At 30.2% G+C, this 21,699-nt stretch overlaps 2 protein-coding genes across 6 annotated transcripts in view; one reads left to right on the top strand and one right to left on the bottom strand.

Annotated features, from left to right (window-relative positions):
• Spase12 (Signal peptidase complex subunit Spase12) overlaps positions 1 to 21,699 on the top strand; it is a 33,553-nt gene that overhangs the window by 227 nt on the left and 11,627 nt on the right. Inside the window, exon 2 of the mRNA XM_075360373.1 lies at positions 9,518 to 9,577. Within this exon, the coding sequence (XP_075216488.1) occupies positions 9,518 to 9,577 (60 nt within the window). The remainder of the gene's footprint in view (positions 1 to 9,517; positions 9,578 to 21,699) is intronic.
• Positions 10,300 to 21,699, bottom strand: part of LOC142321545 (uncharacterized) — an 81,019-nt gene continuing 69,619 nt past the window's right edge. For 2 of the 5 annotated variants that reach the window (XR_012755674.1, XM_075359753.1), the window contains exon 4: positions 10,300 to 13,654. Coding sequence is in view for 2 of the 5 variants with exons in the window: in XM_075359753.1 (XP_075215868.1) it covers positions 13,605 to 13,654 (50 nt within the window). In the remaining 3 variants the exon portion in view is untranslated. Of the gene's footprint in view, positions 13,655 to 17,284; positions 17,414 to 21,699 lie in introns of those variants that run through there. The other 3 variants (XR_012755682.1, XM_075360080.1, XR_012755700.1) reach the window with 2 other exon arrangements.

The raw sequence follows: 21,699 nt of genomic DNA, 5'->3' as shown, positions 1-21,699 counted from the left end.
TCGATTTGTGCTATTGACAAAAAATACTATTTTTGCCACTGAAATGGTTCTTCACAGTTTGTACTGCGGAAATAAATGCATCGGTTCAAAATTGACATATCGGTGAAACCTTTTAAATAGCAATATTTGTTTTTGACAAATCGCTAAATACAGTGGATATTAAAGTGTGTAGTGTCATTACGCTTTTAGGAGATGCCGTTTTTTTCGACGCTGGAAATTTTTTCTCCTGAAAAATATTGAGCATAGATGTAACAGCTATCTTGAATTCAACCCCTAGCTCATTAACAAACATTTACTCCTTATGTCTGTGATATCTCCTATATTGTATGTTTACTATATCAGGTAATATGTTTTGGAAAGTAAATAGTTATAACAAACTATGTGTTGCTTATTAGTAATAATAAAATTTGTTGTGTAATAAATCACATCTAAGTGATGCTACTGGCAAAAATTGTTTACATTACCCCTTTGTACGTAGTCTTTGTAAAAATAATCAGATTTCTTTACATCTATAGAAACAGATTCCTTCTTTATCATATAAATGGTTAGCTCTTAATAGGTTAGGGGGGGGGGATTGTTTTTGCCCAGGAACATTCAAAATCCTTTCCTGTTATAGCTCTTCTCTTACAACTTCTCCCATATTTCTTGGATGTCCTTTTTTGTTTTGGCTTCTTGAGTTAGAAGATAAAGTCTTTCACTATCTTTTGTTATTAAATGACCAAATGAACATTTCTGAGTTTTTTCTGTTTACTAATCAAGAGATTTAGTTAAATGTCTTTTGATTACTACGTTATGCAAACTGTTTTGGCTGATGTTATTCTCTTACCTAAAAACATTACTCATCTCATTGTTTTGTATTATTTACTTCATGTTAATCATGCAAAGATAACGTTTTTTAGTTCTACTACATCTGTTTTAATATAATTAATATCTCTTCTGTGAGTGTGTTAAAGAGATGTTGGCTTGAGTTACAACCTTCACAAACAGCTTAAAAATTACAAATTGTTTTTGATCTGCAGGTGTTGGTAAATATATAATTAAGACAAGCAAAGCAAGCCCTTGCTCCATCTACTGACCTACATTTTGTGACTTTTCCACAATTTTTTGGTTTTTCAGAAACACTATAGAATAGGAAGCTGGAATTTGGCTTGCAGGCATGAAATCTGATGTAGATTTTCAGAAACATAATTTTTATGTAATTGCTTTATTGATAATGATTTTTTTATTGTTATATTGGAGTTTGTAAATAGCCAGTTCTTTAGGTTCATTTCTCTATCTAAGGATTCTCAAAATTTCTTGCCTCTGAATTATGTGTTGATTTGTTCCAAAACAATAACTGGAAGTTCTCTGTTATATATTCTTCAAATTGAATTTCCAGTATATTTTCTGGTATACTTTCTGCAAATATAACCATAATTTCTGCAAACTAGTTATGACTAATATTGAACAGAATGTTATATGTTAATAATGACGAATATTGAGCAGAATACTGAACACAATGCATTTGTTGAGAGAAGTATTTTTTAAAAGTGATGACTCATGATTATTCAGCAGATTCTACAGTCATGTCAATTTTCCATTTCAAGCCAAAATTTTATAAGTGTATGTGTAAAGAATTTTGAATAATCTGGTAGTGCTGTAAAACTAAACCACCAGATCCAACCAAGCCCTAACCAACCCAACCAACCACCTACCAAGCATCAGTACTGTAAAAGAAAATAGGGAGTCCTTAGTGCTTAGCCAGAAGATATACTACTGTCCTGGGTTTATCATACAGCTGTTAAAATATTTCATGCTTTTCTCCATTTAAAACTTTGAATTTTCATCCAAGTAAAGTGATAGTGGAGCAAGAGTTGAATGACAATAAAGCATCTGATGACACTTGAAAAATTATTTTTAAGTTTTTAATAGAATGGTTCTTAGAAGTAGCTTTTTTTAATATTATTAACCCTAGAAATATTAAGTAGGAATAATTTTGTGTATGTTAAGCATGATCATGTTTGTTTCTGGTAATTGTTATTTGTAATTAATGTTAATTGCATTGAGAAAAGCCACTAACAAAACCAAAAATAAAAGCTACAGACTTAGAAAATACTATTTTTTATCTTATTAAAAATAGCTAAATAGTTGATTAATAAATTAATAAATCTATATAATTTAATAATTATTAAGTTTAATTAATTAAATTAACTCTATAACACTAGATTATAGAAATAATTACAAGTGTTTAATACACTATACAATGGCCAGCTGGGATTTATGGTGTTGAAAGCATAACCTGAATTATTTTACGTACTTGTTCCATTATGTAACAGAATAATCCTTGTACTATTAAAAAAATACAAGGATTGAGATTTTGGGTATTTAAAAAAATATCAATTATATATTTTTGGAAAATAGTATTGGCAGGATAATAAAAAATGTTAGAGAATAATTATTTAATACTCACATGATACCCTTCTGTGGATCAAATTACAAAAAAATTTCCTATAGTTTTTAGGTGATAAATTTTACGCAGTTTCTAGGGGTTTTAATGGGTAAGCAACCAGGAAAATCATCATTGCTTAAATCCAGAATTATTAGAATGCCAGATAATGGATTATAAAAACTGATGTTTTAGTCAGTGGTGTCACCAGAAAAAAATAGCTATAAGGGCTAAAAAGAATCAAGACCATAGCATTTTAATTTAAATTCTACCAAAGCATAAATAACATACAAATATGTATATAAAACTTTGCCATGGGGAAAATTTAGTTACAAAAATAATCTAGTAGGCGAAGTTAAATTATAAACAAAGATTTATTTTAAATAAATAAGCAATATACATTATAAGTAATCCGTATGAATATTAATAAATGGAGGAAAACAATACTGTAAAACTAAATTATTAGGCCTAATAAGAATGACTGCTGAGTTGAAACAGCATATTTAAGATATTATTTCCCCATAAAGGATAAATTTAGTTTTACAGTTTCTTTTAATACTTATTTATGGCTGTGATGTATGTAAAGCATTTGAGGTTGATACTCAGATAGTTGTTTGAGAGACTAATTATGTTCACTATACAGTGACCTAATATTGAATGGAATGAAGATGTGATTTGAATGGTTAAACATCACTTGCATTTCAAGGACTTTGTATGCTAGTTTGCAAGCATATATTTGACGCTGAACTAGGAGATGGTAAACCAACTTTACATCACAATTTTAGGTGTGGTGGAAGCATATCAGACGGCTTCTTTGTTTGGAGGTTCGGATAAAAAAAAAAAAATTCAGTAATTGTGAGCCTGAATGTCCTCAACCATAATCTTTTTCAAATTTAAGTATTTTGAAAAATGTGTTATATAATTAATAAAAATACAAGTCAGAAAAGTGAAATTATCTTCCTCAGAATCTGTAATGGCTGTAGTGTTAACAGCTGTTTTGGGCAACTCCATCAGATAGTCAGGATACAATGAAGCAAGATTGGATCATAAACGATGAACTTGGGTCTTGTAGTCCCTGTATTTTCTTTTGAAAAAGAACTCTGCATGATGCCTGTGCAAGTGATGCTTACAATTTCTGGTGCTTCCTAACCTAACCTAACCCAACCAGATCATAGAAAAATTTACGAATGTTATCAACTGATTGCAAAAGTTCAGTATCAGTAATTATGGTTAATTCATAGTTATCACAGACATGCCACGGTACTTCCAAACAGCTAGCCATAATTCAGCACACTACAATAATAATAATATTGCAAACGACCTTTGAGCGCTTAACAGCTATGAAGCCTACACAGATAAAGACTATTTTCCAACAACTACTATATGTTTTTCTGTTTTGTACTAGTTCGATTGTCCATCATATTCCAATATAAGAGATATTTAAGTTGAGGGCACCAGGCTCACAATTACCCAATTTTCTTTGTAAGTGTGGCAGATGTTATTCTTGAAAATTGCCCTTATTTGTGGGAGTTACTGAAACTCATTGTGGCAATTGACAAATGAACTTGAATTTTATATTATAAAGACCTGTTGTTAGATGGAAAAAATATTCATGTTCAAGAGACTACTGCCAATAGTTGTCATATTCATTCAAATAAGATGTTTCTTGTTTTCATTACATTTAGGTATTTTTAATTCTCCTTGTAAAATAGAATATTTTACAAGAAGAATATTGCATTTAGCAATACTTTAATTGCTAAATGCCATATTGTAGTGGTTCCCAAATTTTTTTTTGATTTTCGGTCCCTTGCAGAATCCACATTTTCCCAAGATGCCCCAATTCAACCAAGTACTGTTCTACATAGTACACTGTTTGCAAAATAGCCAATAATTTTTAACAAGGATTTGGTATAAATAAATAAAACATTTTAGATCACAAAAAAAATGTTACTGAACAAATTCAACTAATTATAATAATTAGTGGAATTGATGAGCCTGTTGATCACTCACATATTTTCTCAAATTGTAGAGTTAAACTAGACAAAGCCACTCTCATATCTTTCATTTTGATTTAATCACAGCATCTGCCAAATCCCAGCTTCATACAAAGAAGTCACAAGTGAGATTAAAATTCTCTGAGCTTTTCACTTAGGATTAGATAGTCATATAGAATTCACATCCAGAATTCAGTTAATTTCATGTTGCTAAACTTTGTTTTCAATATATTGTCACAAAACAACTCAATCAGATTCTCTTCTGTAGTAGTGGCATTAAATGGATCTTGAATTCATGCAAATTTATTGATATAATTTTGAAAATATTTTTCAAAGCAGATTGTATGTTCTTCAAAAATGGATTTCATACCTCGAGAGAAATCAACTCGATTGGAGGACAAAAATTGGTGCGAGGGAAAACATTCCCTGCTTCAGTCTTTATTCATTTTTTTTTTTGATAGCTTCAAAATTTTCTCAATCTATATTAAAAGGTGCAAGTTTCTTTCCTACAGACAGAGATTTAGAGCATTCAGCTTTTCAAAAATGTTATATAAATGTGCTAGTTTTATCAAAAAAACTTTATTTGCAAATTGTGTGATATTTTTGTTTCTCTCTTTAAGAAAAATATAAATTTCTTGTATTTCAAACATATGAGTCAGTACATTACTATGGGAAAGCCACCATGAAGTACTGTAGTACAATAGATATAGTTTAGGATCCCATATTCTTACGTAGTTTTTGAAAACATTTTGCCTTCCACGACAGAGTTTTTATAAAGTTAATTCACTTAATATTCTAAGACCTGGTTTAATTTAAGGCTCAGATATTTTGACTTGAGTGCTTCTCTGTGAATAATGCAGTTGGTACACAGCGCTTTAGGGGCTTTTCTTTGAATAAAACCCTGCAATCACCAAGACATAGAATGAGCACTATCAGTATAACACACACTTAGTCCTCTCCAAACTTTTTCAGGTGTAAAAGTATCAAGGATCTCGAATATGTCTTGATTGTTTGCACTAGCAATGATATTTTTATAGAAGAAAAGGTCTTCCACAATGTTATTTACATCTATAAACCGTATGTAGTAAATCAATAATGGAGCATCACTATTATCTTGGGTCTCATCCAGCTGAAAGTCAAATTCCTTCTCTTTTAATTTTTCAACTAATTGATCATTGAGTTCCTGTGGTATAAGCTGTACTTCGCAGCTATGGTGTTATTGGACAAAGATACTTTTGAAAGTAGCTTTGCAGCAGACTTATCGATTATAATGTTCACCAAATCCACAGCAACAGGTAGAAATGAGTTTTGTGATTCTTAAAATCGCAAAACTGCTTTTTCTTTGGTTTAATTATTTTTGATTTATATACTACCTTGTAAGGTTGCAAGCATTGCTTGGTAGAGATGATTCCTTATAAAAATTACCTTTTTGTTGGTTTAACTCTTTTAGCTTCCTGTTAAAGTAGTCTTAATGTTTACTTACTATGCTGGAATGAGTAGTTTCTAAATGGTGTTTCAATATATTGGTAGTAAAAATCAATTGTATTTTTGTGATCAGTTGATTTGATCACACAAATATTCAATTGATACAATGTTCGAAAAATAATTAAACACCAAACTGTGAAACTGATATCTATTTATGTACTAGCAATGCTAGTACCTGGCAATGCTTCGCTATTATTACATATATATAGATTAAATGAACACAATTGAAAGTTTGTTGAATCATTTAAAAAATGAACATTATGGAACTTCAGAAAATTTAACCTTTTACTTTATTTCTTTTCCCTTCTTCCCTATTACTCTTTTACCTTCTTCCCTTATCCCTATTTCCCCCTTTCTCTTATCCCTTCTTCTTTTTCCCAATTTTACTTTTTCCCATATCCCTATTTCCCATTGTACCTTTTTCCCTTTCCCCTTACCCTGTTTCTTTTCTCCCCTTTTCCCGTGCGTAAATCGGTCTAGAAGTTTTTTTAGTGTATAGCAGACACACATACGAACATTGCCTTTTGTATATGCAGAAAAAGAAAGTCAGTATATTTCTTTGTTTGTTTCATAATATCTCGATACCTGCGCTACCTAACTGGTATAGTTTTTGCAGAAATCTTTCTTTTCATGTAACTAATATATATTATGAATATAAGCCAATACAATTTTTCGAAATATCTGAACTCCAGCGTCACTTAGCGGTTTCAAACTAATTCAGAAACCTTCGCTGGCGTGCTCACAACAACTCAGCAGTTTTATCGCAGTCTGATGAATGGCATTGGAACGCATACGGAACAAACATTCATTTATATATATATATATATATATAGCAAGATTTATACTTGCTTACTCGGCAATGCTTCGCTATTGCTAGATTTGAGTATATATATATAGATTAAATGAACACAATTGAAAGTTTGATAAAAGATTAAAAAACTGAACATTACGAAATTCGCAAAATTTAAACTTTCACTCTATCCCTTTTCTACCTTTCCCTTATCACAATTTACCCCTACCCTTTCCCTAGTTATTTTCCCCTTATTCCTCTTTCCTTTTTTCTCTTTCTCGCCATTTCTATTTTTTTCATTCTCTATTTTCCTTTTTCCCGTGCATAAATCGGTCCAGTAGGTTTTTAGTTTGTAGCGGAGACCCATACGAACATTGCCTTTTATATACGTAGAAGAAGAAAGTCTGTTAGTACGTTTCTTTGTTTCGTAAATATCTTGACACCGGCACCATCTAGCGGGTATAATTTTTGCAAAACTATTTCTTTCGCGTAACTAGTATATTCTAATTGTGAGCCAATTCGGTCCATAAATACAATTTTTCTAAATATTTCAACTCCAGCGCCACCTAGCGGGTCCGTTTTTCCCAAAAATATTTCTTTTCACGTAACTAATATACATTCTGAATATGAGCCAAATAGAACCAATTTTTCCAAATATCTCAACCCTAGTGCCATTTAGCGGGTCCATTTTGTTTGTAGAGTTATTTCTTTCCTTGTAAGTAACACATATTCTGAATATGAGCCAAATTTGACTATAAATACAATTTTTCGAAATATCTTGATCCCAGCGCCACCTAGTCGATTCATTTTTTGTGATAATATTTATTTTCGTGTAACTAATAGATATTCTGAATAGGAGCCAGACAAGTCCATAAACACATTTTTTTTTTAATATCTCGACCCCCGCGCCACCTAGCGAATACAAACTAATTCAGAAACCTTCATGGGCGTGCCCACAACTCACGAAAGTTTCATCGCATTCAGATAAATGATATAGGAAAGCATATGGGGCAAACAAACATTCATTTTTATGTATTGTTGTGTGGTGCGGTGGGTCCGCGCGGCTCGATCAGCACATTAAGAGGTTGACAATTTATATAATTATAGTTATTTAGTTTAAAATATTCATAATTACAACTAGGCAAATTTATAATAACAATGGTGATAATGATAATAATAATAAAGTGACAATAATAAAACAGTTAATAAACACGAATATTAATATAGTAATTACAACCACAATAATAGTCAGGATAATAGTAGTAAACCATTAATTATTACATGACATGAAATGCAACATAATCAAAACAGTAAGCATGACATAAAAAGAGATAAAAACACATAACGCAATCAACAAAGATAATAATCAAAATTAGTACATGTAAATAACAACACATCAAATAGTGATAATGTCAATAGTAAGTAATAAATACAGATTACATGTAAGAGAGTTTAAAATACATAATCGTTCAGAATTATTCCAGGTATATAAACGGAAAACTAGTATTCAGACCCATTAACAAAGAAACGCTAGTTTTAATCCTTTTTTAACCACTAGTCTTACATTAACACACAATCTTATAAAATTCACTTGCAAATCCCCTTTGTTTATGAATGAAGTCTATTGCATTATTTTTTCACTTATACATTTACAGCTCTACTGTAACTCACTGATAGTACTTTCTTGGTTACTGAATTACTTGTGGCGCCACCTTCATCGTTTTGAACTGGATACTGTCCTTGCTGGACTGACATCTTGTAGAGTCACACCTGTGACTCCACAGTGGATTGTCGTCGCATGTCTCGCAGACTGGTTCGCAGAACTCTGCCGAACTCATACAACTCACAGCCTCTCCTCGCAGAACTGCCCTTGTGAGACCAATATCATAATGCCTTGCAGACTGGTTCATGAATTTCCACTGAACTGAACTTTTAGCAGGTCTTACTGGGCTACTTATACTGTTAGCCTCTGTACCGGTAGGATCGAACCTAAGTTAAAGCATGAGAAGAGTTGACCAAGGCTGTGTTCCCACAAATTCCAAGCCTGGTCTCTTCTCACTGTACAACAGGTGTGCATTGTGTGTAAGGAGTAGTATAACAAAAGAAAATTGTAAAATGGACCTATTCTTTACAAAAAGGGTTGTCCTTTCTTGTTCCTTTCTGTATCCTTCCAATTTAATACATTTTCTATTACTTTTATAATTGGCAGGAAATTTTTATTCAGGCCCACTATATCACTCTTATTACAATATATATATATAAGATAAGATTAAGTAGCATATAAAGCTGCAGAAAATTCAAGAAACTACTAAAACAATAGAGATATTAGTATTGTGTCATTTAGTAACCATTTATAGAGGGTTCCGCAAACTGTAACTAAGTGGTTTGTATCAGCTTTGCTAGATGTTGCAGCCTATAACATTGAACTGAAAATGGAAATAGAATTGTGTATTATTCTGCAGAGCGCCCTTTGAGGAATTGTGGCTCCCTAGGGCACTAAGGCCCACACACTTTTGAGAACCATTGTAATATTGTATTTTAACAAGTACTGCTTCAGGGTTTACAATTAGTATGCTTGTTAAAATTAATCTGAGGGTTAATACCACTTTTGTTCTTATATGTTTAGAAACTATTATTTTACATTGATGTCTCACACTTCTGTATTCTGGAAACATTGTTGATTTAAAATTAATTCTTAGTTATCAGATTTTTCTTTTACTTCTACCATTATTTGAATTGTATATTGTACAAGCTAGTTTTTAATAATTTGTTGTGTAAAGAAATTTATTGTGTAGTACAACAACTTTTTCATTTTGATTTCAGGACTTTGATGGACAGCACAAAGCTGAACGATTTTCAAGGATTATAATTTCTTTATTTGGTGTAAGTAAAGTATAAAAAAGTAATAATTTGCTTATAATAAAAAAATCAGTATTGGAATTAAAATAAAAAAACAAAAATAAGTAGCAAAATGGACTGAGTTAAAAATTATAAGCATCTCTGTGAACAAATTTTTTTGGTATGATAAATTTGAGTTAAATTATAATACATTACACGCATTTATTTGTTTTTAATTTTTATTTTGAAATCAGGAAATAAAAAAAAAAGAAGAAGTTATATGAGAAAGTTATAAAAAATGGTTCATAATCCCCAGCTATAGAAGTTGCAGCTGAGGGTTATGAATTAGATCAGTAATAACGAACCTGTTTGAAAAGTGGGTCAAATCTGTTCATTATTTTTTTTAATACTAGCCCATAGGTCACCAAGTCAGTGGCATCACTTAAAAAAAGGAGGAGGGTGTGGTAAAAAGGGTACCAATGATTTGGAAACACTGAAAATTTGTTAACAGAAGAACTTGACAGTTGTCCCTTTTTTTGGTTTTTGATTTATTTTTTTGGTCCTCTAAAAAGGTTTTGTTTTAAAATTTTTACTTTTGCAAGTGAAGAGAAAAAAATAAAGGACGACATCAAAAACTTCATACCAATGGCTGATAACATGAATTACCACACCAGGTGACATCATGCCTTGTGGTGCCTCTGCACTGAGTATTTGAATGAACAAGGAATAAAGAAAAACACACACATATTTATTGAAATTATTTTTTATTAATAAATATAGTTACAGATATGCGTATGCTTAAATATACTTTTATCAAGTTTATTATAATGTAAAATCTGTTTTTTGCTTATTTTTTAGATAGTTTCATAATATTAGGTTCATATGTCGCATTCATTATGTAACACATTTCACCATCAATTCATTTCCAAGTTTATTTCTGTTTTTAGATTTTACAAAACCCATTGAGGAAAACAATTCTTCACACAAATATGCGGACCCAAATATTGTTAAAAGAGCATTAGCAAGTTTCTTCATTGATATAAACTTGTTTTGTAAAGAATCCCATATAAAATACTATCCCATAAAAATAAGACACATATTAATATAATATTATCAATTTTTAGTGTGTGATCCTTATTTTCTGCACTACCTTCAGAAATTTTTCCTTTTGTGAGGCATTTTCATAACGTAAGGGCCATTTGGTCATTAAAAAAATTAACTTGTGAGAAAAGGTTTTTACTTACAGTTTTATTATTATTTTTTTAACCTCCAGAACCACTGTTAGATATTGCTTCAGAGGATGATATGAATGACAATTTTTGTAGCATGTGAAAATGCCATGCCTGACCGGAATTCGAATCTGGGAACTTTGGATGAAAGGCACAGTTTTAGTTTACTACACATCTACTTCACTTTTCCATGTAATTGCCATTCAGTTTTAAGCACTTTTTGTAATGCTGCACCAGTTTCTGTAACCCCTCTGCGTAGAAATTTGACGCCTGGGAGTTGAACCAGTTAGCAGCAGCAGTCTTTGAGTTCCCTGTCGTTTTGAAACTGTTGTCTACCAAGCCACTTTTTCAAATGTAAGAAGAGGAACTAGTTGTTAGGTGCAAGATTGGGACTATATGGAGGATGGTCAAAAAGTTACCAACAAAAATCTTGAATCTTCTTGGTTAAGGCTGCGGTGTGAGGACGCGCATTGTCATGAAAAAGAATTATGCCAGATGACAGTTTCCTACGTCATTGATTTTGGATTGCACATCTCAGTTTGGTGAGTGTTTCGCAGTACACGTCAGCTGTAATTGTTGATCCACATTTCATGAAATCAACCAAAATGATGATACCCTTCATCCCAAAAAACGGTAGCCAACATTTTTTGACATGAGTATGGAGATTACTTAAACCTTTTTTTTTATTTTGGGGAATTTGAATGGTACCACTGCATTGATTGTTGTTTCAATTCTGCGTTGGTGTAGGATATCCACGTCTTGTCGCCCGTAACAGTGTGGGAAAAAACCATCTCCATCTTCTTTGATAGTGGTCCAATAACACTCGTCCACTGCAGATTCTTTGTTCTTTGTGTAGTAAGCATTTTCAGTACCCACCGTGCACACAATTTGTGATATCCGAGCTTTTCTGTGACAGTTGTGTAGATAGAAGTGTGGAAGTTCATCAGCCAGAGCACCAATTTTCAATTGCCGATCACATCGCAGTTTTCAGTTTATTCCAATCTATGTTTGAAAATTCATCGTAACTGTTTTTTTTGTCATTCAAAAATAGCTTTATTTCTTCTAATAAATAAACCAATTAAGAATTTAACTGTAACTGAGCCATTGAACATGCTGTATATTAAAATCCCAGAATATTGGTACTCGGTCTTTTTTAATGATTATGTGAATTCTCATTTATCAAAACCTTTTGCGTTTATAAAGTTGATGACTTTTATTACAACTGGCATTACATTGGATGTTTTGCATATATAACTTGCTGGGGTATTAACAATGAAATTCAGTCAGAGAATGTCAATTATTTTGCTTAAGCTGCTATATAAAACCAATGTTTTTTCCCATCATATTGGGTGCCCTCTCTGTTACAGAAACAATTTTCTGTAGGTCAGTATCCATTTCTTTAAATGCGTTACCAAATCTTTAAAAAAAAATCAGGACCAGTACACTTCCCTTTCAGTGTTGTTAGTGCATTAGCTCTTTCATTATATTGCCTGATTTGTATCGAGCAAAAACTGCTAGTTGTGCATAACTATTTACATCATTACTCTCATCTAAAGCAATTGAATATATTTCTGCGTACTTTAAGTTAATCTTTAATTGTATTGCAACTTATTGGTAACTCATTTTTTATTTTTTTAAATCTGCAAACAAAGTATCACAATTCTAAACACACTTGTTTTACAAACTCTCCTTGTGAAAGAGGTTATCCATGGCGAGCAATGCAATGGGCTGCTTGAAAACTACCAGCTGCAATGTTATTTTTTGGAATCAAAAATGTTTTTAAAATACTGGTTTGTGAATGATTCTGGTTTTTCTTTTAAAAAAATATTCTCTCCCTTTTTTGTCTGTTGAGAAGCCAAGATTTGAATGCAAGTTTTCAAAATGTCTTTTTACATTGTGTATGTGAAGTGATTTTTCAGTTTCAAATTACACACACAGCCATTTTATTCTTTTCAATCATACCATATTTATCAAACCATTCTGTTTGAAATGGTCTGAAACTTTTATCATTTGCTTTTATTTCAACAACTAAAAATATATATATTTCGAATACAATAATTTTAGAAGAAATTTTTTATTAACATACTTGATATACATACATATGTAGATGAGAAAATTTAATAATAAAAAAATAATTAAGTTGAATTATTAAACACTTCTAGTAGATGCGTACCTCAAGGCTGCCAATTAGTTGAATACTGCTAACTGGTACATCCCCGAAGCAACAAATATGTACACCAAGTTTACAACTGACTGCATGAGTCATACACAGCTGCAGTGATAAGAAAATCAGTTATCCAATGTCCAGTTGGAACGTTTTGTTTATAAATTCGACATTAGATATTTATACTTTGATTTTGTAATATTTTCAATTGTCCGTTCTCTCTTTTATGATAAATAATGAGATTGTAAGAATCAATGCGTAAATCATTTAAAAAAGCCTTCGTGGCTCAGTGTCTGACCTGCTCATCATAGGTTCACCACCACTGAACTAGATCAAAGGAAAAAAAAATTTTGGAAGATTAGATAATTATCTCTGTTGCATGTGTTACTTAGATATTTAAAAATTAAAATCTTAAAGATATAATTTTCTCCCAAGATAAAAACCCAAACTTGTTTGAAATTTGGAAATGATATATCTAATGTACTTTTAAAATAGTTCTGTAACCGTATTATGAATGAAAAATAATCTAGTAAATTATTAATCTTCATTGCACCTTCTACTGATGGTTCAGTTGAACCAAATAAAGAATTTTAATTAGTTCTTCTCTCCTGGCCACGTAGCTTACATATTCTAAATTATTCTTATTAGGCATCTGTTTTCATTCACTGTCCTCATTAATTCATTTTTCTTCCCATCCATTTAATTTTCTCCGTTCTTTGATATACCCACCTTTCAAACAAACAAAACACTTGAGATTTCCTCTGAGGTAATTTATAAGCAGAATAAAGAGATAAAACATAAATTAAACTTACAGCTAAACTCAAATTAATTTTTTTGACCAAACCCTCACAAAAAGCAACTGACAAAACACTCACTATCAATCATTAGATTTCTTTTAAATCTTAATTCCATCTGATTTTGAAGAAGTTATATTAAAAAAATGTCTGACTAAAGGCTGTTAAAAAAACTTATCAGAAGTCTGCTAGACTCCCTAAGTAGACACATTTTATTACTTGTGTTTGTTTAATACTGTAATATTCATAAACTTTCTTTAGCGGTAAAACTTTTATCATCACTGAATGTGCAGTTTAAAGATAATCTTTTTTTATTGTTGGAATTCTAATAATCCCAAATGTTATCTGTTGGGTAGGCATCATTTAAAATCTCCAAAGATTTCTTTACCCTATAACAGGAATGTAAAAACCTCAGAAGCTATGTGAATAGTATGGTTTTTTTACCGTGTTTCAATAATTCCAAAATTATTTGCAATTTTGTACATTGATTCATAAAAAAATCTTTGTTTCAAACATTTTATGTAATGATATATATCATAACAAGTTTACATTTTTTAATCTTAATTTCTGTATGCTACCTATTTACTACAAAGACGTAAAAACCTGATATTTTGTATAATTACATACATGTACAAATAATGAACAATCAAACTATCATAAAATATTTTAAACAATCCTGAGATACAGAATGGTTGACACTGGAAGATATTTCTATTTGCAGAGTGATATTGGAAGAGAAAGAAAATGAAGCGTGAACATAAATATAAAAATTATACAAAAGTTACAAAACTATGTCGTTATATTTTACTGGGAGTCAAGGTTGTAGATTTATTATTAATATATACACATGATGTAGAATAAATTATCACAAACATAAAGGTTATTGAAAACATAAAAGACAGAAAATATAATGTTTGTATAACATTTATAAACACATATACAACAAATATGCTACTAAATTAATCTCACTAAATAATTATATGCCATTAAATTAATTTGTGGCATATGTATGTAGATGATTACATAGTTTTGTACTGAACAACACAAGACAAAGTGATTGACAGAATAGATCAACTTGAGCAGAATGCACTATAAATTAAACTTTACAACTAAATATGAACTCAATGAACATTTTTTTGACCATACCTGCACAAAAAGCAACAGACAAAACACACTATCAAAATGTATAGAAAAACTAAGAATGGCAGATACCATCCTTATTCACTACTCAAACCATCCAACCATACATAAACTGTTTGTTTTTATAAATTTGATCTCACAGACTTCTTAATACGTCCAGCCACACAGAACTCAGAATTAAAGCCAAGCAAATACAAATAAATTAACTTACAGTAAAAATAAGTTTTTGTAGCTTTAAAAAAAAAAAAAACGAAGGAAACCACTATATAAGATCATAACCATCACTCACATTTATATTCAAATGTAAACTTGTTATGATTTCATTACATAACGATGCTCCAAGAATGTAATGAATTGCTTTAACTGTATATGTTCTATATAGATCGGCAGAATGCAGCTTCAAAGAAGCTAAAAATAGGTACAATGAGCAATTAAAGACCTCCATAGCTACAGAGCCAACATTTACAAACCTTCTCTTCGATGCAAAACAAATCTTTCAACATTAACAACAAGCTTTGATATTCTACACTAACACAGAAAAGGACCATTCTTTTTCCATATTCTATCATTATGAAACTCAACAACAAAATACTAAGTGAACAGACAACTTTGAAATCCAACACATTTTTCAACCAGATTCTAAATATATGTTTGCCTAACTAAAAAAAATTGCCAGTAGTAACATCAGCTGACACCAGATTGAGAACAATAATATCAGTCACTAAAGATGGTCACAAGAGCTACTGAAAGCATTACAACATGAATTTTTAAAAAAATCTGTTAATAGCTTTGGTTTGTCTTTTAAATGGTCAGAATTAGACTAATTTTAAGATATTTTATTAAATCAGTTTAATACAACTGCTACTTTTTTCCAATATTTGAGCTAATTTGTAAATGTAACTGAATGTATTTGCAAACGTAACTGAATGATTTGTCTGTAATTTAAGGATTCAAAGTATTTTAATTAATATTCATTTTATAAGAAAAAAGTAATATTAATTGTTTGTAAAAATTATTATAATTATCTAATGTGGGATTAAGATTATTAACTTAAAATTTGTTCTGTTTCTTATAGTTATGTAGACCTGTCAGACGGCATACACAAGACCACAATCACTGAACATAACACACTGTCCGTAAAATATTCTGAAGTTAATTAGATTTCACAGTGTTATATTGTGAACTGTAATTGCATATTTCTCAAACCGAACACAGCTCAAAGATAGCAACATAAAGCTAACATTTGCAAACCATCTTGTAGATGCAAATCATATATCCAGTTTCTTTAATTGCAAGCTTGATTGCAAACTACTTCTACTTCACTTGGTGATATGTTTATGAAGGAGCTGATATGAAGAATACTGGTTACACCCACAGTGATAGGTTCCTTAGTATACCTTCATTACTTTTAGCATATTCTTGAAATAATATAGTCTACACATACATGCGAACACTATACCTATGTGTATTATTGTCAGTTTTATTTTGATTTTGAACATTTTTCTGTATTTATTTATTATATCTTATCCATGTTAAAGCACATGTCATAAGTGCTGAACTTTTGTAGAAAAACGCCTATCAGAAAAGATCAAGCATGAGTAAAGTGACTAAAAAAATAGAACTGAAAACAAGAAGCTTTCAAATTCTACAAAAATGAAAATCTTAAAACAAGAAACTCTTAAATAACATAAAAATGATTACCTAATCAGGTAATCATTTTTCATTTCAAGTAATTCTACTTGAAAATGAAAATAACATTTGGATAGTGTAGCTAAGCAGGATGGCATTAATCTTTAATTAATTAATCTGATAATTTGTTTTCTGTACATGTTTAATGTTATTTATTCAAGTTTCTTTCCTAATTTGCTTTTCTTGCAGCACTACCACTTCATCATCATATTAGTAACAGTTGAGATCTGTAATTTGTTCTTACTTTATTTATACTGTAAAATATACTAGGCTTTTAATGCTTAACATTTAGACATCAGTATCCCAATCCGTTAACAATTTAATATAATCTATTGATTGTGCTCAAAAGAAAAGTATAAAGAATATTTAGAATAGTTAGTGATGTTTTCATGAAGTTATTCAGTTTTTTACCCCCTAGTGACTGATACATCTTTGATATAACCATTATTCATCTTATTTTGTATGTCATAGAAAGGTTTTTGATCACTGGCATTAATTTCAGATGAAAGAGAATGTTAAAATTAAAGAGTTCATAAAATGAGGACTGTACTTTATTTATTTTTTATCCATATTATTTATTATCATACATTTTTAATTATCCAATTGTGTTTCAATTTTGTTTAAAGGGTTTACTGTTAACATTTTTTTTAATCAGAACTAATCTGTTTATTTTATTTGTTAAAATTTATACAGTATTGTAAATATTAATATCCCTTATTTGTTCATATTAACAGTTCCTCTTCTTTCTATTTATTCAAAATTTGAGAAATGTATTACTTTCTTGTATACAACTCACAGAATTTAAAATTAAACAATATCGTCATTAAATGGCAAATGTAACTTCCTTCAAGCTATATATCCTCTGCTGAAAATGAATTTAATTTAAAAAATGAAACAGTATGTAAAACATGTTAATATTTGTAATAATAATTGCCAAATAATCTTAAGAATAAAATAAATTGTTTAAAAGTAAACAAAAAGAGAGTACAATTCACTGCGTTTAAAAAAAATAATTACTGTACACACGCATGATTAATAGTTGTTACAACATAAGAGTAAGGTATCAATGACTGTTCTGCTCATACCCTCAGGAATCTGTAGATTACCAACCTTTACATTTTACTTTTGTATCCTATAAAACTAATCGCCTTTACTCTCTAATATCTTTTGCAATATTAAAATATAAAAATCGTATTTAATCCAAGCAGTTCTGTGTACTGGTCTGTTATACTTATTTCACTTAGTCCCTTAGGAGGAAAACAGTATCAGTATATAAAAACAGAGACATGTTGGTTAGTTTAAATTAGTATATTTTAATAAGTGTAATTTAATGAGCCATCATCATACTTTGCCTGAATCTCACAGGGGTCAATCCATTTGAAGTATCCCAAAAAAAACATAAGCTGGTTGCTTGACCAATTCAAATAAAATTATAATTTTTACCCACTTGTTTCCTACATGTCTCAGTACCTTAAAACTATTTTGTTTAAATTTTTTATTTAAGCAGTTTACCTGTGGCGACCATTTTTGTTACAGTGCGCATACCTATTTTTGTGATTGTAAGGGTTTACAGAAAAAATTATAACTAAAAAACTATTGGTCTTGACAGGATGAAGCAAAAAGCAATTTTCTCAAGGTAAAAGATTGATCCAGTGGTTTATTTACCTATCTCTCTTTCTATGAGAAAATTACCAATAAAGTTGAACATGAAAAACTGTGAAATTTCACTTTTAGTAATTTTGTTTCAAGAGGGAGGGATGGCATACACAATTTGAATTATTTTTTTATATATTGGTATATGTTGGTAGTTTTACCATATAATTTTTTACAAATTTTTTTTAAAAAATTCAGATTTTGGCTTCAAATAATTCTGATGGGGTTGGTGATAAAAATCTCAAATTTGCACAACTTACAGTGTTTTTGTAGATGTTTATGGCAAATAAAAAAAGTTTCTTGTATATTTTACTAATAAAAAAGTTATAATCTTTCAAAATCATGAAAAACCTGTTAAAAGCAGTACCATTTTGACTTGCTAATCAAGTCCTCCAAGGAGATTTCTTGTCTTCTTTGCACTTTACATTTTTTGATATTTAGTCCCTATGGTGCTGAAGTTGACATTTCCAATATTTTTAAAATGTTTTTTTTTTTTAAATTATTAATGGTAGGTTTTAATTTAATAATAACTTAACCACCAGTAACCTAAAGCAATTTTGGTTCAAAAATACTTGTAAAACTTACCCTCTCTTTTTTCTTTTTTTTTTTCCTGTTTAGCCTCCGGTAACTACAGTTTAGATAATTCTTCAGAGGATGAATGAGGATGATATGTTATGAGTGTAAATGAAGTGTAGTCTTATACATTCTCAGTTCGACCGTTCCTTAGATGTGTGGTTAATTGAAACCCAACCGCCAAAGAACACCGGTATCCACGATCTAGTATTCAAATCCGTGTAAAAATAACTGGCTTTACTAGGACTTGAATGCTGTAACTCTCGACTTTCCAAATCAGCTGATTTGGGAAGACGCGTTAACCACTAGACCAACCCGATGAGTTGTAAAACTTACCCAAACTGAGATTTCAATGAGTAGCCAACATCTTTTTTCAAGAATTAATTTTTATTTTTATATTGGTTTATTTTTGCAAACACTGTCAAAGAAAAAATAAATTTTAGCAAAATTTTAATTATGCTTTAATGAAATAGCCTGTTTTTGTAGTAATGAAAGTTTGTTATTTAGTGTGGTTAACCAACAACTGTGATATCTCATCAGATAATTCTCTTGAAATTGTGTGAGAACGACCTGTCACTGCAGTTAGTTAGTTGATGCAGGTGATATATCCATAAGTCTACAAGTAGCATCAAATTGTTCAATATTGTGATGTGAGGCAATGTATTGCCCTTGGTCTTCACATTCATATAGTTCTTTTTTCTGCTGAGAAAAAAATACGTGATACAGTTAATACAAAGGGACTTTCCAGGAACTAAATTTAAATTTGGTAAATGTGTTCTTTAAGCGTTTGCTCTAGGTTATTTGTCTTTTAACTGTTTTTTTTTATGAGTTCTCAAAGGGTCACAACAGAACTGTCCATACAGGTGACTGAATTTTGATAAAAACTTTTTTCAAGATGTTTACAAACACTAGTGACATCTGAATTAACATGTAAAAAAATAAGTTGTTGGTTTTCATCACTAAATTCACAAATTTTAATGAATTCTTTTGTCTCTGTATCATGTACTGTTTTATGACGCTCTTCATTCACATAAATTCCTACGGAACATTGTTCTTACATTGTTTTATGTGAAATTACCTGAAAGTAATGTAAAAATTTAACTGATTTTAAAATTTTCAAATATATTTAAGTAAAACTTATTTGTTTAATAAACACTTCCAAACACAGGATGAAATTTGAGACACTCTGTAAAGATGTGAACAGGTCACTGACTTCAGACTGACCAGTCTGTAACTGCAAAGCTAAATGATGAACAAGCGTAAATGAGCGTGTTGCAACATGAATTTTCCTGACGACTGGAAATGATTTCAAGCGCCTGTTATAACATGAACACTGCAGTTGTATGGTTCAAACAAGTCTACTTCAACTATAGTAATAAGTATAAAAATATTAAAGTGCCAAGAAGAGAAGATATCCCCTTGGAGTGCTTATTTAGTAAGTCAAAATGGTGTTGCTTTTAACAGTTTTTTCATGATTTTTGAGAGCTTATAACTTTTTTATTACCATAGTACACAAGAAACTTTTTTATATGTCATAAACATTTACAAAAACACTGTAAGTTGAGCAAATTTAAGATTTTTATCACCAGCCCTATCAGAGTTATTTGAAGCCAAAATTTGAATTTGAAAAAACTAGTTTTTAAAAATTCATAAAAATTTAGGTGTAAGTATATCACCATTAATATTATTTATGGTAAAACTAGCAACATATACCGACATATAAAAAAATGATTTTTTCCGTAAACCCTTATAATCACAAAAATAGGTGTGCACACCGTAACAAAAATGGCTACCACAGATAAACCTGCTGAAATAAAAAAAAATAGTTTTAAGGAAACAAGTGGGTAAGTTTCAATGTTTTTTTTTTTTTGAAATTGATCAAGCAACCACCCTTGGGTCACTTCAATTGGAGGATTGACCCACAGAGAAAATGTAAGAAAGTATGCTGAAATGTTAAGTTAAGGAATTTAATCAAAAAATTCATTTTAATTTCACTTATACTTTGTAGAAAAAGATTCATAAAAAAATTAATGTTTTGCAAATCTAATGTATTTAACTGCTAAAAAAAAAAATTATTAAAATTAACCTCTTAAAATGAAAGACTTAAAATTTTTGAGTTGTCGATTAATATTTAATTGTTACATATTCATGTAATAACAATCTTCATTTATTTCTGAAGAAAATGGTATGGATTACTGTGATTGGTCTGATACACAGACATTCCATAATGCATAATTTTCAGCATCAACTACACGTTTTTCAAAATATCACATTTGTTAAAGGTCTTTAATATTGTTCTATAATTTACTGACTCTCAGGCATTTCAATTCAGTAATTTTAGATTTACAGACATTGTAAATGGTTGACTATACAACCACCCATTTAAATGGGTACATTTTTATAAGATTTCTGTATGGTTTATTCAGATACTCAGTTATATGATGAACTATAGATATTGATTTGCCAGGAACCATTTGCAATTTTTTTTTTTTAATGCAGATATCTGTGGATGTTTTCCTGTCAAAAATGCATAAGTATCTTGACCTCTTTGATTGTAAAACTAATTTTTAAAGCCTAATAATTTTTTTTATATTCATGAAGTAAATATTACCCTAGAATAGTTAGTTTGAATTGAAAGACTGTGTCTGTGAAGAAACTGCTTACGTACCAGACTTTCACAAAATTCCTTAATATTGACTTTTAAGACATTGAGCAGCTTGGTTACCATGAATCTGTATAATTTCAGTGGTAACAGTGATTCCGTTCTCGTTTCTTTTTTTGTTGTTGGGTTTCCACGTTTAGAAAATTGATTTTTTTCTCCATGCAAAGAGCGATTGTAAAACGTGTTACTTAATATTCCTTGTTGATTTTGTGTTCTTGAATAATCAACTAGAAAATAATCAACTGCTGTATGTATTAATAAGG

Source organism: Lycorma delicatula, chromosome 1 (genome assembly GCF_047948215.1).
Source record: "Lycorma delicatula isolate Av1 chromosome 1, ASM4794821v1, whole genome shotgun sequence".
Taxonomy (NCBI): domain Eukaryota; kingdom Metazoa; phylum Arthropoda; class Insecta; order Hemiptera; family Fulgoridae; genus Lycorma; species Lycorma delicatula.
Note: the sequence above shows the minus strand (reverse complement) of the source record. Positions and strands in the feature narration are given on the sequence as shown.